The sequence below is a fragment of the Budorcas taxicolor genome, chromosome 4 (genome assembly GCF_023091745.1).
Source record: "Budorcas taxicolor isolate Tak-1 chromosome 4, Takin1.1, whole genome shotgun sequence".
NCBI classification, from domain to species: Eukaryota; Metazoa; Chordata; class Mammalia; order Artiodactyla; family Bovidae; genus Budorcas; species Budorcas taxicolor.
In genome coordinates this window covers 63,726,545-63,745,490 of record NC_068913.1, presented here as the reverse complement: position 1 = coordinate 63,745,490, position 18,946 = coordinate 63,726,545, and the positions used below count along the sequence as shown (strand labels likewise).

Here is an 18,946-nt window from a genome sequence, read left to right as displayed (position 1 = left end):
TTTGGGTTTACAGTGAACGGGAAGATGAGTCACTGGAGAGTTCTGAGCAAGACTGATATGATCTGATTGACTTTTTTTCTCAAACGATCATTCTGATTGGTGAACTGAAAGCTGACTTAAGAGCAGTAAGAATGGACATAGAAAAATCAACAGAAAATTAACAATCTAGGAAACAGATGATCGTGTCCTAGATAAGAGTGGTAGCAGCAGGAATGGTAAGAAGTAGTTGGACTTCTCTGGATATAGTTTGAAAAAGTAGTCAACTGTATCTACGTAGAAGTGAAAGTCACTCAGTTGTGTCTGACTGTTTGCGACCCCATGGATTATACAGTCCATGGAATTCTCCAGACCAGAATACTGGAGTGGGTAACCTTTCCTTTCTCCAGGGGATCTTTCCAACCCAGGGATCAAACCCAGGTCTCCCACATTGCAGGCAGATTCTTTACCAGCTGAGCCACAAGGGAAAGAGAGATAAAGACAAGCCAGGAAGGGTGACTCCCAGTCTTTTGGCTGAGCAATGGGAAGGATGCAGCTGAGAAGGGAACTGGAAGAGAAGCACAGATGTAGAAGAGTGTGATTGGGCATCCTGTCATAGATGTGTGAAACTTAAGGCACCCTTAAGGGAGAGGGAAGAAGAAAAGAGACAGCCAGAGCTTTGACTCTAGAGAAACCAGAACCAGAGATGTAAATTTGATAGAAGTCAGCATATAACGGCATTTAAAGGCAGGAAACTAACTGCTCATATCACTCAGGAAGGGGATGTGGACTGAGAAGAGAAGAAGTCCATGGACTAAGGCCTGGACCATATTACTATCTTACAGATAGAGGACAAGGAGAAGAACCAAGACGTGGATGGAGAAAGAATGGCCAGTGGAGTAGAATAAAAACCAGAGATTGTGAGAGGTCTTGGAAGCAAAGAGGAAAAGGGAGAGAATAAATGACAATGTCAAACCCCTGTAACAGGTGAAACAGGACTGAGATGTGACCACTGAGCGTAGCAGTGGGGAGTTTACTGGTGACCTGGACATGGGTGGACTGGTGGAGGAGTAGATGGAACTCTAAAAGACAGGGTAGAGGAGACAAAGGGAAGAGAAGAGCTGAGAAGAAAATGCACAGAACTCTTTTTAAGGAGCTTCACTATAAGGAGTAGAAAACTGGGAGAATCAGTAACTCAAGAGACACATGGCATCAAGAGGAGGCTGTTTTTTACTTGACGAAAGAAATGTCAAGATATTTGTTTAATGATGCAAGAGAAGAGGGGTCTCTTGCTGTTAGCACAAAGATTTTTAAAAATTAAAAGACAAATAAAACCAACAAATGTTAAGGTATAGCAATATAAGGTTAGACAAAGCAGAACTCAAGACAGGCATTAAATGGGATGGAAGTAAACGCATATCTGACTGATAAACTATGGAACAAACCAAAAAAGTAGTTAAAGGTAGTTAATTCACCCCAAGAATTCCCCAGATGAATTTATGCACAAGATTGTAAACGACCACTTCTTTGGATTTAAACTGATCAAGCAATAAAAAGCAGGAAGGTATTTCAGTTCATTCAGACTAGCAGAAACCTGATACTAAAAGCTGACAAAGAAGGAAGAAGAAACAAAATGTATCTCTATTATGAAGACTGATACAAAAAGTCTTAAGTGTTAATAAAATATGGGTAAATTAAATTCAGCAATGCATTACAAGAAAAACAGAATCCAGATAGGATGTATTCCAGAAATACAAGGATGGAAAGATGGTTCACCACAGACAATATGACTAGAGTTAATCCTATTTTATTTACAGTAGAAAAATAATTAAAATTGTCTCCATGCATGTTAAAAGAGCATTTAAATTCAGTAACATTCAGAATAGCAAAAAGTTCTTAATTTAGGCATGGAAAGGTATTACTTCAATATGATAAAGCATATCAATCCAAAACCAAAAGCCAATGAAAACCATATATAATGATAAAAAACTAGACGCATTACTAAATAAGTCAAGAACAAGCGAAAAATGCTAACTATCACAATTACATTTAATAGCGTTATGGAAATTTTAGTCAATGTAATATAACAAGAGAAAGACATTGTAAAAAGCATGAATATTAGAAAGAAAAAGATAAAATTGTCATTTTTGCAGTTGATATGGAGATCTAAGTGGAAAACGCAAGAGACTAAAAAGAAAAATTATTAAAACTAATGTTTTTTCAGTTCAGTAAAATGGCAGGATGCCAATGACATATAGGAATCAATAACTTTTTATAGACTAGAAAATTCTATTTTCAAAAGTAAGCCACCCCTAAAATAACCTTCTAGTACATGCAAGACAAAAGAAAGCTATCATGAGCCATATATGTAATTTTAAATAGTCTAGTTGTCAAAGTTTTGAAAAGCAGATGAGATTAATTTTAGTAATTTATTTAACCCAGTATATCTGCAAAATATTATTTCAGCATATTATCAATATCCTAAAACTATTGTTGAGATATTTTCCATCTTTTTTCACAATAAATCCTGAAAATCAGTGTCAGGTTTTTGTTTTTGGTTTTTTTTTGGAACTTATAGTACTTCTCAATATGGAATAGCCACATTTCTTCACTAACCATCTGTGGCCATTGGCTATTAAACTGGACAATTTAATTCTAATAAACCTAGCTATGTGCCTGAAAAAAATGTGTAGGACTTACAGACTTGAAAATACCCTAACTTCTAAAGAACATAAGAAGTTTCAGTAAAAAGACAAACATATGATGTATTCCTAGAAGTCTCAGTACTGTAAAGACATAATTTTTCTCCCCCAAATCATTATACAAGTTCAACACAAGCCCAGTCAAAATTCCAATGACTTTTTTTTTAGAAGACTGGACAAGATGATTCCAAACACTGGAAGTATAAATGTCAAACAGTATCAAGAAAATTTGAAAATGACAAGTAAAAAGACCTGGAGTTTGTCATATCAGATACCTGACTCCTCTTTTTTCCTGTTGCCTGGTAATGTCTATTCCACTTTCTCTGTCAGTGTCCAGTACTATATATTTTCTGACGTATTCCTTTCCCACCTACTCTATTTGTACAAAACAAAAACAAAAAGCCTAACAGAAGAAACTTAATTTTGAACATTTAAATATCTTCATATCTTTAAATATCTTCATCTGTCCTTTCTCAGAAGTAGTACCATGCTTTCCCTTACTATCTTTCTTTCACTTAGAAAGTGTCCCTTCACTCCCCCAAAATAAAAAGAAAACACCAACTGACAGACTTATCTGTAAGTTATATTTACTATATGGCACTAGCAGGAAATTCTCTCTGTGAACTGCTGCTAAGTCGCTTCAGTCGTGTCCGACTCTATGTGACCCCAGAGACGGCAGCCCACCAGGCTCCCCCGTCCCTGGGACTCTCCAGGCAAGAACACTGGAGTGGAACACATTTCCTTCCCCAGTGCATGAAAGTGAAAAGTGAAAGGGAAGTCGCTCGGTCGTGTCCAACTCTTCGCGACCCCATGAACTGCAGCCTACCAGGCTCCATCCATGGGATTTTCCAGGCAAGAGTACTGGAGTGGGGTGCCATTGCCTTCTCCACCTTGAACTAAATAGCTATAAATCAGATCATACTGAGAAACCCTTTTGGACTTTTGATTTGCTTCTTAGCTGTCCACTGTAGGTATATGTACAAAACATCTAATGAAAATACCTTCTGCTTTTGTTAATGACACTAGTTTTCTTTTACAAATGAGGGTGATGTTGTCCCTGGGAGTAAGGCTACATGTGAAGAATGTGGCACATTCAGGATCTCACTAGAACTTCATAAAATGAGAGTGAGAAAATCAGAATGACTTTTAGAGTATCTACAAAGCTTGTGCAGATGTGGAAGGAATAATACTGTGAGTTTGCAGGTATAAGGCATATAGATCCAGTCCTAAAGGCATTTTTTGTTTGGGTATCCCATACAGTAGATGTAAATCTGGGACAGGAAACTTGAAATCATTAAGGTCACATATTTATAACACCATATTCAATTAGGTTAGAAAAGTGCAATTTCTGTCATCATGTCATAAAAAGATGTGTTTTTCTCTCAGATCTCTTATTTTACAAAAGCTCTCTATATTGTTACAAATAGGGCTGTTTTCAATCAGTTACAAGGGGCAATTCAATTACTAGATGGTTTAGTGCAGTAACTGACTCCAGACTAATTTAATTTCTTTAGGTCTCCAAAGATCAATTGATCTGATTTGTTCCATCCCCAAAGGCTGTTTAGGAAAAATTCAGACTTAAATACCTGGAAATGAAATCCAAAACCTTGGCCAATTTCACACTACTTAGGTCATCTTGCAAACTTGCAGCTGGTCTCATAAGATGCTCTTTTAGCCCTCAGACCACTGAAAGCGTCTAAGTTTCATGTACATGTGAGTGTTCCCAACATCAGGATGTTTACTCAGTTAAGTGGAAAATGTGGCTGCATGCATTATCAAGTCCGTCACTCTAAATGGCAGTCAGTCTGGGTACTTGTCTCTCAAAAACATAAGTAAAACTTAAGGGGCTCTTTTTATTCTAGAAGTATTTTATTAAGATTATTGAAAGTAACTTGGATGGAGTAAAACTGTGCTCATCTCAGTTCAGTTCAGTTCAGTCATCAGTCGTGTCCGATTCGTTGGAACACCATGGACTGCAGTATACCAGGGTTACCTGTCCATCACCAACTCCCAGAATTTATTCAAACTCATGTCCATTGAGTTGGTGATGCCATCCAACCATCTTATCCTCTGTCATCCCCTTCTCCTCCTGCCTTCAATCTTTCCCAGAATCACAGTCCTTTCAAATAAGTCAACTCTTTGCATCAGGTGGCCAAAGTATTGGAGTTTCAGCTTCAACATCAGTCCTTCCGATGAATATTCAGGACTGATTTCCTTTAGGATGGACTGGTTGGATCTCCTTCAGTCCAAGGGACTCTCAAGAGTCTTCTCCAACACCACAGTTCAAAAGCATCAATTCTTCAGGGCTCAGCTTTCTTTATAGTCCAACTGTCACATCCAGACATGACTACTGGAAAAACCAAACCTTTGACTAGACAGACCTTGTTTGGCAAAGTAATGTTTCTGGTTTTTAATATGCTGTCTAGGTTGGTCATAACTTTTCTTCCAAGGAGCAAGCATCTTTTAATTTCCTGGCTGCAGTCACCATCTGCAGTGATTTTGGAGCCCCCCAAAAATATAGTCTTGTCACTGTTTCCATTGTTTCCCCATCTATTTGCCATGAAGGGATGGGACCAGATGCCATGATCTTTGTTTTCTGAATGTTGAGTTTTAAGCCAGCTTTTCACTCTCCTCTTTCACTTTCATCAAGAGGCTTTTCAGTTCCTCTTCACTTTCTGCCATAAGGGTGGTGTCATCTGCACATCCGAGGTTATTGATATTTCTCCTGGCAATCTTGATTTCAGTTTATGCTTCATCCAGTCCAGAGTTTCTCATGATGTACTCTGCATACAAGTTAAATAAGCAGGGTGACAATATACAGCCTTGACGTACTCCTTTCCCAATTTGGAACCAGTCTGTTGTTGCATGTCCAGTTCTAACTGTTGCTTCTTGACCTGCATACAGGTTTCTCAGGAGGCAGGTCAGGTGGTCTGGTATTCCAATCTCTTTCTCAATTTTCCACAGTTTGTTGTGATCCACACAGTCAAATGCTTTGGCATAGTTAATAAAGCAGAAGTAGATGTTTTTCTGGAACTCTCTTGCTTTTTTGATGAGCCAACAGATGTTGGCCATTTAATCTCTGCTTTAATCCTCTGCTTCTCTAACTCCAGCTTGAACATCTGGAATTTCATGGTTCACGTACTGTTGAAGCCTGGCTTGGAGAATTTTAAGCATTACTTTCCTAGCATGTAAGATAAGTGAAATTATGTGGTAGTTTGAGCATTCTTTGGCATTGCCTTTCTTTGGGATTGGAATGAAAACTGACCTTTTTCAGTCCTGTGGCCACTGCTGAGTTTTCCAAATTTGCAGGCACATTGAGTGCAGCACTTTCACAGCATCATCTTTTAGGATTTCAAGTAGCTCAACTGGAATCCCATCACCTCCACTAACTTTGTTCATGGTGATGTTTCCTAAGGCCCACTTGACTTTGCTTTCCAGGATGTTGGCCTCTAGGTGAGTAATCACATCATTGTGATTATCTGGGTCATGATGATCTTTTTTGTATAGTCTTCTGTGTATTCTTGCCACCTCTTATATCTTTTGCTTCTGTTAGGTTCATACCATTTCTGTCCTTTATTGTGCCCATTTTTGCATGAAATATTCAGTTGGTGTCTCAAATTTTCTTGAAGAGATTTCTAGTCTTTCCCATTCTATTGTTTTCCTCTATTTCTTTGCACTGATGACTGAGGAAGGCTTTCTTACCTCTCGTTGCTCTTCTTTGGAACTCTGCATTCAAATGGGTATATCTTTCCTTTTCTTCTTTGCCTTTTGTTTCTCTTCTTTTCACAGCTACTTGTAAGGCCTCCTCAGACAACCATTTTGTCTTTTTGCATTTCTTTTTCTTGGGGATGGTCTTGATCACTGCCTCCTGTGCAGTGTCACAAACCCCCATCCATAATTCTTCAGGCACTCTATCAGAGCCAATCCCTTGGATATATTTCTCACTTCCACTGTATAATCATAAGGGATTTGATTTAGGTCGTACCTGAATGGCCTAGTGGTTTTCCCTACTTTCTTCAATTTCAGTCTGAATTTGGCAATAAGGTGTTCATGATCTGAGTCAAAGTCAGCTCCCAGTCTTGTTTTTGCTGACTGTATAGTGCTTCTCCATCTTTGCCTGCAAAGAATATAATCAGTCTGATTTTGGTATTGACGATCTGGTCATTTCCATGTATAGAGTCTTCCCTTGTGTTGTTGGAGAGGGTTTTGCTATGACCAGTGCATTCTCTTGACAAAATTCTATTAGCCTTTGCCCTGCTTCATTCTGTACTTCAAGGCCAAATTTGCCTGTTATTCCAGGTATTTCTTGACTCCCTACTTTTGCATTCCAGTCCCTGATAATGAAAAGGACACCTTTTTTGGAGTGTTAGTTCTCAAAGGTCTTGTAGGTCTTCATAGAACCATTCAACTTTTTCATCATTACTAGTTGGGGTATAGACTTGGATTCCTGTGATAATGAATGATTTGCCTTGGAAATGAACAGAGACCATCCTGTCGTTTTTGAGATTGTAGCCAAGTACTGCATTTTGGACTCTTGTTGACTATGATGGCTACTCCATTTCTTCTAAGAGATTCTTGCCCACAGTAGTAGATATTATGGTCATCTGAGTTAAATTCACCCATTCCAGTCCATTTTAGTTTGCTGATTCCTAAAATGTCAATCAATGTTCACTCTTGCCATCTCCTGTTTGACCACTTCCAATTTGCCTTGATTCACAGACCTAACATTCCAGGTTCCTATGCAATATTGCTCTTTATAGCATTGGACTTTACTTCCATCAGCAGTCACATCCACAAATGGGTGTTGTTTTTGCTTTGGCTCCATCTCTTCATTCATTCTGGAGTTATTTCTCCACTGATCTCCAGTAGCGTATTGGGCACCTACTGACCTGGGGAGTTCATCTTTCAGTGTCCTATATTTTTGCCTTTTCATATTGTTCATGGGGTTCTCAAGGCAAGAATACTGAAATGGTTTGCCATTCCCTTCTCCCATGGACCATGTTTTGTCAGAACTCTCCACCATGACCCATCCATCTTGGGTGGCCCTAAATGGCATGGCTCATAGTTTCATTGAGTTAGACAAGGCTGTGGTCCATGTGATCAGATTGATTAGTTTTCTGTGACTGTAGTTTTCAGTCTGTCTGCCCTCTGATGGAGAAGGATAAGAGGCTTATGGAAGCTTCCTGATGGGCGAGACTGACTGAGGGGGAAACTGGGTCTTGTTCTGATGGGCAGGGCCATGCTCAGTAAACCTTTAATCCAATTTTCTGTTGATGGGCGGGGCTGTGTTCCCTCCCTGTTGTTTGACCTGAGGCCAAACTATGATGGAGGTAATGAAGATAATGGTGACCTCCTTTAAAAGTTCCCATGCAGGCACTGCTACAGGCAGTGCCCCCAACACCTCTGCCAGATGCTCATCTAGTAAAATATAATTATTTTACATTTTCAGATTTTGAAAGTGCTTTCATAAGTGTCATCTTACATGGTCCTCATAATAAAGTGAGCAGTGTTATGTTCTCCATTTTCTACATGAGGAAACAGACTCAGGGTAACTTCTGAGGATCACTTAGAAGCGATCTAACTTAACTTACTTACTTACTTAAGATCTTACTTAAGTGATCTACTTAACTTAGGTAACTTCTCTAGGATCACTCAGCCAGGGAAAGGCAGAGCAGGGACTCTAACCCATGGCTTTGTCTTCATATACCATGCTCAACCCCTGACCTGAAACAGAAGATATGAGGCACCCTATAAAAACACATCACTACTGCCCCACTGAACTACTGTCTTCATTTTTGCCTGATACCTGATTAGAAAGGAGAAAAAATTCACCTAGTATAATCCCACTTGCATAAATCCAGTGTGAATCAGTGCCTTTGGCACTCTAGAAACAGGAGATGAGAGAGATCACACCTAAATGGAAGTAGCCTTTTTAAAACACCTCCTGGTGGCTCAGATGGTAAAGTATCTGCCTACAATGTGGGAGACCCAGATTTGATCCCTGGGTTGGGAAGATTCCCCTGGAGAAGGAAATGGCAACCCACTCTTTGTCTGGAATATCCCATGGACAGAGGAGCCTGGTAGGCTACAGTCCATGGGGTCACAAAAAGTCTTTGTAAATGTGGATTGATATCTTCATTACCTCCATCATAGTTTGGCCTCAGACTGATTATAAAATCTGATGATTTAATTATAAAATGGTGACTATTTTATAATTTAAATTTGCAAAGACAGTAGAATTTAAATGTGTACACCAAAAACAAAACAAAACAAAACAGAGTAAGTACAGAAGGTTGCATAGTACACTTAGGGGTACAAATAATCAGTTAGGTTGAAAAAAATCTTTTCTTTGGAAAAAACCTTTTTTTACATTCATATTGGGCAACTATGCATCTCAATATAGTCATTACTGATCACATAAACAGTCTCACACTGTGTGAACCATTTTAATTAAAAATTAGGGTAAATTACAGGCATATGATTGTCACTTGCCTTAAAGGTCCTGATATCCAGTAGCTTTCCTATTAAATATAAGCATTCTACACTCTAGATAAAATATGCACCTTGATTTAAACTGCCTTTTTTTGCTTCAGAATTCCAAGCTACCTTTATAGTCTTTATGTTAGCAAATATATCCACTTCAGAAGGCAAAGGCTATTAAGATTCTATTTTCTCTGTGGATTGCCACTTAAGACATGAAGCTTAATATCAAGAGGACTGAGTCTTTGATAATGATTTTTTGCAGTTGAATTAATATCCTGTTCAAAGAAACCACTTCACTCAGAAATGGAGCATAGAATAGATTCAGCTGCAGCAGCTGTCAGAACTTCAGCAGTTGCATATCTGTAGGGTTTATAACTGGAAGTGAAGGTGGGGCAGAGAACGGGAGACTCTACAGAGTATTGGAGACTATATACAGTAAAGTTATGTCTCTTTGGTGTTGCAAGGAGTGTGCTCTTACAAACTAGTGCTTTTCTTTATCTTATCTGGGTGAAAAAGTAAACAGAAAATTCTCATTACCTCTCAATGTCCGTGAGCCTGGAGGAGTCCCGGAATCCTTTGGCGAAAGGGTTACTATCTATTTTCAGCTTGGTTATCTGGAAAGGGAAGATGAGTAACAAAACAGTGTCATGTCTGTGGTCAAGGAAACAAAATCAGAAATTAAAAAATTGTTCATTTTCCATCATAGCACCCCAAGAATGTCTAAGAATATCTTAATGTCAGTATTGTGATAAAGGTTGAAATTGCTAAAGAAATTCACAAATTTGGGTGAATTGGTCAGAGAAGGCATCAAGGAAAAGGAAGTATTTGAGGACAGAATATCTGTTCCTAAAACAGGCTGGAAGTCAATAAATAGAGACAGTTAGAAATGGGGGCCTTTTATGAACAGTGTGCCTGATGTGAGAAGTATTTAAGAGTAGTGAAAGGCTAGAGCTGGACTAGGGAATGAGGAAACTGTCCAGAATTGGACAATACTCGCCAGCATTGGTGGGTAATGGGGAATAAAAGCAAGAATGTTGCCTCATGCCGACGTGACAGCCTCATTTGTTAATACCATGGGCACCTATACCACAATAGATACGCCAATAATAGCTTCATGTTCAATACTGTACTGAAAAATATGACATAAATACATGATATAAAGTTTTCAGCATATAAATTTGCCCCATTTCTCTTTCCATCTGACTAAATTAGAATCAAATTAATGGGTCTCCTGTTACCCTCCCATAGAATGTTACTTACAGACTCTACGCTTATATGGAAAAAAGCATTTCAAAAAATATTCTTATTTCCTAATAAGAATCATAGTCTGATTCTTATTAGGAAAGTCTGAAGTATTAAGTATCTATGCTGTGCTAGCCATAATTCCCACAGTACACAATATTAATGTAGAGAGATCCATTAAAACATATGCACTTCATGTTTCAGGAAAAATATATTAGGTACAAAGAAAATAAGTAAATAAAGGAAATACTAATTAAAAGATACTTGACTTGCAAAATTCCTGAGTATTAGGGCTAAAAGGCATGGAGGAGAATGTAGGACACAACTAGTTAGTATCTGAGTTAGAACCACAGACACCTTTAAAGAGAATCATAGCTCATTTGTGTCCAAATGAGAGCCCACATTCATCTTTGGAAAGAGAGAGAAATACACACACGATAGTCTTAACCTAAAAAAAAGTTAAGAGATTGAGGGAGGCATGCCTTCCTCTTTCAAAGTAAATAGTAAACACAATTAAAAACAGAACAACAATCAACAACAGTTTGAAATATTGTTTTGCCAATACTTTTCCTTTGATCAGAATGTATCTACTATTCACTTTAAACCATTAACACCTGAAGAATTGCTTTATTCATTGCAAAAGAAAATCATTGTTTTCCTTTCTCAAGTTTTCTCAGTATGCGCTAATCAGTGTGCAAACTACAAAAAGCTATATGCGTCACTCAGAATAGAACTTCCCACACTGTCCTGGCCAGAGAGGCGCTACTTCTCTATCATTAATACTGGCAAGTTGTAAGATTGATTCTTTGATATTAGTTTTTTTTTCTTATACAAGTTATTTATTTATTTTGATTTTCTAGCATATTTTATTTATTTATTTATTTATTTAAATTTTATTTTTAAGGACACTTGGCAGTACCTCAGAAGTTCTTATTTTTAGCCTATGACATTTACTTTAGAGCAGCCAAAAATAAAATTGCTAATTTCCTTTTTAGCTTAGTTAATGGAAAATGGTAAACAGTGAAGAAAGTAACCTAGATAAGTAAGAAACCTGTTCTTAATGGACAGCAACAGGACTTTAAGTTGAAAGAAATATACAGGAACTGCTGAGGTTGTCCCTAATGTATGGCCATCAGTAGTCTGTAGAGAACCTCTCTCACACTCAGCCACCTCTTTAATTAAGGGCATGGATTTCTAAAGGGTGAAGTCTATTTTAACCATTCTTTTCAGACTAGGATTTAGTACTGAAGGGCAATTTTCAGGGCAAAGGCAAAAAATTTTGTTTGAAATAAATTATAAACATATTATAAAGCCCAAGCAATCAATATATTCTAGGATTATAAATTATCAACAAGAATTTTGAATCCTCAAAGACAGGATTTTTTTGTCTCTTTCTACTGAATAATTATAAATGAAAATATTTCAGATTTCTAAATTGCTTTATAGATCATGAAAACACTTTCAAAATAATTCATCAACAAGACTGAGAACATGCAGTCCCTAAAATCCCATGAACAGGCAAAGTGATACACAGCTGACCAGAACTGGAAGTCATTTAAGTGTTACTAAAGAGGGTAACAGAGAAGGCAATGGCAACCCACTCCAGTACTCTTGCCTGGAAAATCCCATGGACAGAGGAGCCTGGTGGGCTACAGTCCATGGGGTCGCTAGGAGTCGGACATGGCTGAGCGACTTCACTTTCATTTTTCACTTTCATGCATTGGAGAAGGAAATGGCAACCCACTGCAGTATTCTTGCCTGGAGAATCCCAGGGACGGGGGAGCCTGGCTGCTGTCTCTGGGGTCGCACAGAGTCAGACACGACTGAAGCGACTTAGCAGCAGCAGCAGCAGCAAAGAGGGTGGCACCACATCCACTGCAGTGTTAGTGACGTTAGGGGTGAACCAAACCTAAAATTTTCCAACTGAAACTGTGAGGTACATGAATAAAGTTAAGGCTCCTTTCAAGTTTAGTTCCTACAAACTCATTTATAAGATTAAAAAGTGCATGGATTTGCCAGTGGATAAAATTTTCTGAAGACAGAGGCAAATAATATCTGATGGAGAAACAATTTTCAACAAAGTCCTTATGCAACCATCCCTCTAAAATGTGAACCAGCTCAGGAATTCCCTGGCAGTCCAGTGGGTAGGATACAGTGCTTTCACAGCCAGGTCCTGGGTTCAGTCTGTGGTCAGGGAACTAAGATCATGCAAGCCGTGCAGGGCAGCAATAAATAAATGAAATACAATTTTAAAAAATGTGAACCACATCAAGCTTTCTTTGAGTCTTCATAAACTAAAAGAATATAAAATATTATCCATATAATAACTAAAGACCTTCTATCCACTTTGTGCCTGAAAAGGATTTTGAGAATTGCATTTGTTGTTATTTATATTTCCAAAAGGTAAAGACTATTAGCTTAGATGATTGTGGAGTTACTATAGAGAGTAAATACTCTTAGCGTGTGTTGTCAGCTAATGTGTCACCATATCTAGTATTACCACTATAACTTTGAATGAGAAGTAAATCCAATTCAACACAGGTTTTCAGATTTCTTTGGAATTTTCTTTCATTTATTAGAATTTTTCTCTTTCCAGTATCTTTATAGTCTTTCTTTCATCATCCCCAAGAGTATCAATGGTAACTTTTCTACTTTATATTTGGATATAATTTCAAACTGTAGCTTCAAGAATAGTATATACAGCTAGATTTACCAATTGGTTCAGCAGTGATTTAACTTTAGTGTGCTAGTTAGAGAAGCATCTCAGGACATTAACCCAGTATTTACTTTCTCTATGGGCCGTATTACCTAATTCCTGTTATCTAATAATTACTTTTGAAAGTTAGAGGATAAAAGCTGAATAGATCTCTTACTACAATTGTTTGGGGGCCCTGAACTAACCACTACAGTCTTGAACAGGCTTTATGAAGTCCTGATTAGCAACACAGGAACTGTGGGTTAAACTTCTTAATGAGCTCTCTGCAGTATCACTAGACTCAATCTATCGGGGTGCCAACAATAAGTTCCCCAGAAATGGCTGTTGAACTTTGCTTCAAAAACAAGCAGTCAGAAATATGATTTCATGTTTACCAGTTATTGACTAAGTGAAATTCTTTTTAAGTTTATATAAAAAGCGTTTCATTTTGTTTTCTATTTTCAGAAAAAGAAATTTTTAAATAGCAAAGTTTTAGCATTCTAGTTAATCATACATTTTTAAAAGTTTAGGCACAGATTTTATCCCATAGATATTTAAATAAAAACCAGTAGCTAACAGAAATTCATTTTTGCAGATATAGTTTTACATCCCTTTATGAAATTTGGGAGAACTGAAAAAGTTATACATTTGAGAGCCAATGAAAGAAAGGATCTGAGTTATATACAGTGATTTCAGTTGGACATCATTTTCGTAATATAAAATGCCTGCAGCTTGTAATGCCATTGAACAACGTCACCCATGTCAAAGGTAAAACGAAAAGAAAGATCCCAAAATAGTCAATTACTGAACATAATATGTATAGAACCCATGTGAAACAACCGAAATGTCTTTATGATTCAACAACAAATTTTAAAAACACAGTGTTTTTCATTTTGTGAGGAAAAACAATTAGCAAGTAAGGACAGTAGTATGTGCTTAAGAAATCCTGCAGTTTCAAGTGTAACTGCTGCTGCTGCTGCTAAGTCGCTTCAGTCGTGTCCAACTCTGTGCGACCCCATAAGACAGCAGCCTAAATCATGGACTGAAAGTGAAAAGTGAAAGTGTCAGTCACTCAGTGTATCTGACTCTTTGTGACCCCATGGACTGTAATCCGCCAGGTTCCTCCATCCATAGAGTTCTCCAGCCAAGAATACTGGAGTGGGTTGCCTTTTCCAGGGTATCTTCCGGACCCAGGGATCGAACCTGGGCCACCTACATTGCAGGCAGATACTTTACCATTGGAGGCACCAGGGAAGCCCATTCCAGCAAACATATACCCGTTTTTTTTTCCCATGTATTATCTTGAAAATATGGATCATAATGCATTTCCTAACCACAAAATTCACTTTTTCAACATCTCCTTTATCTATAGATAAGTGTATGCATAAATAGAGGGCAGATTTTTACACTGCCAGCTGCACCAAAGAGAAAGGGACTTTTTCCAATAGTTATTATTCCATGTGATATCACTGGACTCTGAGTAGAGCTGGGGTTCCCAACCACAAGGTGAAATTGGCCCTCAGAGACCATTTCTCCAATTATCAGGAAAAGATCTGTCCAAAGGCATTTAAAAATGAAACCTGACCTACACTTCAACTCTACAGCAATGGCTTGCCTGCTCAAAAACAATGTATGACCTTTAAATCTTAAATTATAAAATAGTTTGTTGAGAGTGTAATGTATTTAGCTTTAAACTAATAATGTAAAGAAATGCAATCATTTCCTCACAAAAGCCAGAGGAAAAAAATAGCAAAAAATAGGGGAAAAAGTACCTTTTTCATTTCTTACAAATAAAACTACCAGACACCATAAATGAGAAGCTTTTTCACAAATTCTATTGGAAACTTTGATTTGGCTTTTAATATATATGAAAGTAATGTCTATCCAAAGTTTAAGAGATATAAATATGATCTTAAGTGTGAAATTTTTAATCTTCTCTTTATTTTCTGTTATTTAGCCATGAAAAATTATTTTATATTGTACTTAGTACATATTTAATTCCTATATATTTATTTTATGTTCATTATAGGTAAATCAGTAGACAAGCATGATATAGCAGTGTTTATTTCTATGCTTCTACCTTTAAAGCCATAACCCCTAGCACAATGCCAGTGTGTGTGTGGGGAGGGGGGATGTACATATACATACACACACACACACACACGTGTGTGCACACACGCAGCATTGTGCTAGGGATTATGGCTTTAAAGGTAGAAGCATAGAAATAAACTCAGACCTGGCAGGATCTATTGAGAAAATCAGTTCTGATTTTAGTCATTTTTATTGTGGGTTATTTAGCAATGAAATGATATACTAATCATATCAATCACTACACTTAATGATGCAGTGAAAGCTAGATAGGCACTGGTAGGTGGATTTTTGAACCCACTTATAATCTTAATTAGAAATAAACATTTCTCAAGAGGAGTAACTAGTATTGGGATATGTGGTTATTAGAATCTTAACCTATTTTAACTAAGTATTTTCAAATTCAGTTTCCCAGCCCTTACACTGTCAGTGGTCACTTTCTTAATCCTGCAATCTAGCATGATGCTTTCAAAAAGTAGGAATTAACACCCAAAAGGAATTATCCCACTTACCAGATTTGTGACCTTGGGCTAGTGTATTAACCATTCTGAACCTCAGTTTCTTCATCCACAAAATGGAGCTCATAGGGCCTTATTCAGGGGATTAGTATCAGAATTAAGTGATATATTATTAAAAATATACAGAGATTTTTTTTTCTAAGTTAAAAGTAACATCCAAACCATGAACCTTTGGTGGATACCAGTTTAGGGGAAGGGGCTAGGGGTTATAAAGACATTTGTTGGTCCATACGGAAATTTTTAATACAAACTCAGTTTTAAATATGTTAAAGATATTGTGGTTACAAAATGATCTTATTGTCAGTCTGGGCTTGTAGAAGTACTTATAAGTATCATGATGCATACAACTTAGTTTCAAATGATTGTGAGAAGGAGAAAAGTAGATATCTAAACAGAGGTTGAGAAATGGAGCAGGGAAGGTAAAGCAAACTGGAAAAATGTTAATTGTTGAATCTGGCTAGAGAGTACATGTGCTTCACTTTACTATCTGTTTCACTTTTGGATTTTGAAAATCTTCCAAATAAATGTTGAGTGGGAACAAAAGAATTCAATGAGATAATGTCACTAAAGCATAGAGCTCCTATTAGAAACAGCTAATGCCAGCAGATATCCTGTCAATTCAGAATGATTACCATCTTGTTACACTGGCTGCTGTCAGTGTGAGGAGCTCCCTGCACATAGCAGGTAAGCAGTGAGCACATGCTGAAAAGAAAAGAAATTAACATAAAGAACTAAAACCCTTTAAAAAGGATGTCTTGAACCCATCAGGGTCACAAGCTGAGAGGAGGTGAGGTTCTGCTTTGCTGGGGACACCAAGTACCTAAAGCTCAGAGGTTAAGAACACTGACATTTAACATCTAACCACCTGGATTTAAATCTATGATGGAAGCAGCAAGGTCTCATTAGATAAGTTATTTAACTCCATGCCTCAATTCTTTTGGCTATGAAATGCAACATAAAAATACTGTTGTTCCTATCTCAAGATATCATTGTGAGGATTAAATAAGACAATGTGCTTTAAATGGTCCTTTGCACATGGTAAGTACCCAAATATTAGCTATTATTATAATCATGTAGATAATAGCCCCCTGTTCCATTTTCTGTGATATGAGAGGTCCTGCCAATATTAAGGATTGCACTTTTGCCAATTAGACCAACTCTCAGATGTTATACTTAAAATTCCCTTAATTTTGTTCTGTCCATAATTTTCACAGATAATTTTCATAAAAGCAATGAAGTTTCACATGACAAATTTTTGTTTCATTTTCAAACATCAACAGGGTCTCTTGTATTTCCCTAATAGCTCAGATGGTAAAGCATCCACCAGCAATGCAAGAATCCTGGGTTCAGTCCTTCGGTTGGGAAGATCCCTTGGAGAAGGAAATGGCAACCCACTCCAGTATTCTTGCCTGGAGAATTCCATGGACAGAGGAGCCTAGTGGGCTACAGTCCATGCAGTTGCAAAGAGTTGGACACAACTGAGCAACTAAAACACACACACACACACACACACACACACACACACACACTGTTATGAGTGTTTCCCTGGTGGCTCAGTAGGTAGAGAATGTGCCTGCAGTGCAGGAGATGTGGGTTCAATCCCTGGGTTGGGAAGATCCCCTGGAGAAGGAAATGGCAAACCACTCCAGTATCCTTGCCTGGAAAATCCTATGGACAGAGGAGCCTGGCGGGTTGCAGTACATGGGGTCGCAAAGAGTTGGACACAACTGAGTGACTAATACTTTCTTTTTTCAATGTTTATAGTATAAAAGCTACTAATTCAGTTAGTGTAAGTTGAATGAATGTTTCAGGAATCTTTTCTGAACCTGTGATATCTACCTTACATGTGTCCTCAAATAAACTGAAAATGGGATTGTTGATGTCAGTGTTCTAGATTCTAAGAAAAGTAGCATTAGTGTTTTAGGCCTCTGTGGGCTTCAGTCTATACCCAAATTCTTAGCTTGGGCATTCTCTGAAAGTTGCCACTCTTGTGTTATTTTAGGGATAATAAAAAAGTTATAGTACTTTGCTTTCACTTAAAGATAAATAATACGATAACATTCATACATTGATTTTATTATTTATACATTATTTCATTTTTTAAAATGCCATTAACTTTTAAAAATCCATATGGTGACAAATCCTCTTTGGACATTACAGAGACAGTCTAATAGTCACAACATGCCTTTTTGATAGAGTGCCTTAGAGTTTCTAAAGGCATGTTTATGCAGAGCATCTCCTTTGAGCTTTACAGAAATTCCCTAAGATGGTCCAGTTCTTAGTCCCAGTTTACAGGCAAAGAAAATGGCAGCCACAGTGATGAACTGAAGTCTACTCAAAGTCATATAGAAAGCCTGCAAGTTTATGCTGACCATTAAAGAAGAATAAATTGTGAAGAATCTTAATAGCACCCAGTCCTTAGCAACATTTTGATAATTATTTACCAACTTAGTCTAAGCCTTGCTGCTGCTGCTAAGTCGCTTCAGTCGTGTCCGACTCTGTGCGACCCCGTAGATGGCAGTCCACCAGGCTCCCCCATCCCTGGGATTCTCCAGGCAAGAACACTGGAGTGGGTTGCCATTTCCTTCTCCAATGCATGAAAGTGAAAAGTGAAAGTGAAGTCGTTCAGTCGTGTCTAACTCTAGGGACCCCATGGACTGCAGCCTACCAGGCTCCTCTGTCCATGGGATTTTCCAGGCAAGAGTACCGGAGTGATGCATAAATTTTAAATATGATTTACAACAGAGTAGAAAATACAAAACTCAATATTATAAATTAGATATCTTGATGTTTACATAATACAGTTTATTATCTAAAGAGGTATTTAAAATCATTCTACTATAATTATCTTAGCCTGAATTTCAGCTGAATAAGTCTCACAAAATATCTATCAAATCCATAGTTTGGGTAGTTGGCTAGACTGTGTGTGCTAATTTAGCAGAAAAACTGAACTTTAAAGTTTTATGAAGTCGTGAGTATATGGTTATGTACATGATGAGGCCCTACCAAGAGGAGGTAAAGAAAACTGGTAAGAAGTCAGTTTGGCAGGAGAGTGGGCAGTAAAGAGCTTGACTGGGAAGGTAAAGGTTCTAGGAAACACAGACCTTTAAAACACTGAGCTGCAGTCACTCAACATACTTGGAGGTCCCGAGGTTGATTCTCCATAGCTTTCTTCAAAGTAAACTTCTGTTTTGAGTACTGGGATGGCCCTTCTCTCCAAGAAGATAAAAGCATCTGCTAAG

The 18,946-nt window shown here is 37.7% G+C and overlaps 1 protein-coding gene across 1 annotated transcript in view; it reads right to left on the bottom strand.

Annotated features, from left to right (window-relative positions):
- TBX20 (T-box transcription factor 20) overlaps positions 1-18,946 on the bottom strand; it is a 46,019-nt gene that overhangs the window by 14,422 nt on the left and 12,651 nt on the right. The window contains exon 6 of the mRNA XM_052639101.1: positions 9,699-9,775. Within this exon, the coding sequence (XP_052495061.1) occupies positions 9,699-9,775 (77 nt within the window). The remainder of the gene's footprint in view (positions 1-9,698; positions 9,776-18,946) is intronic.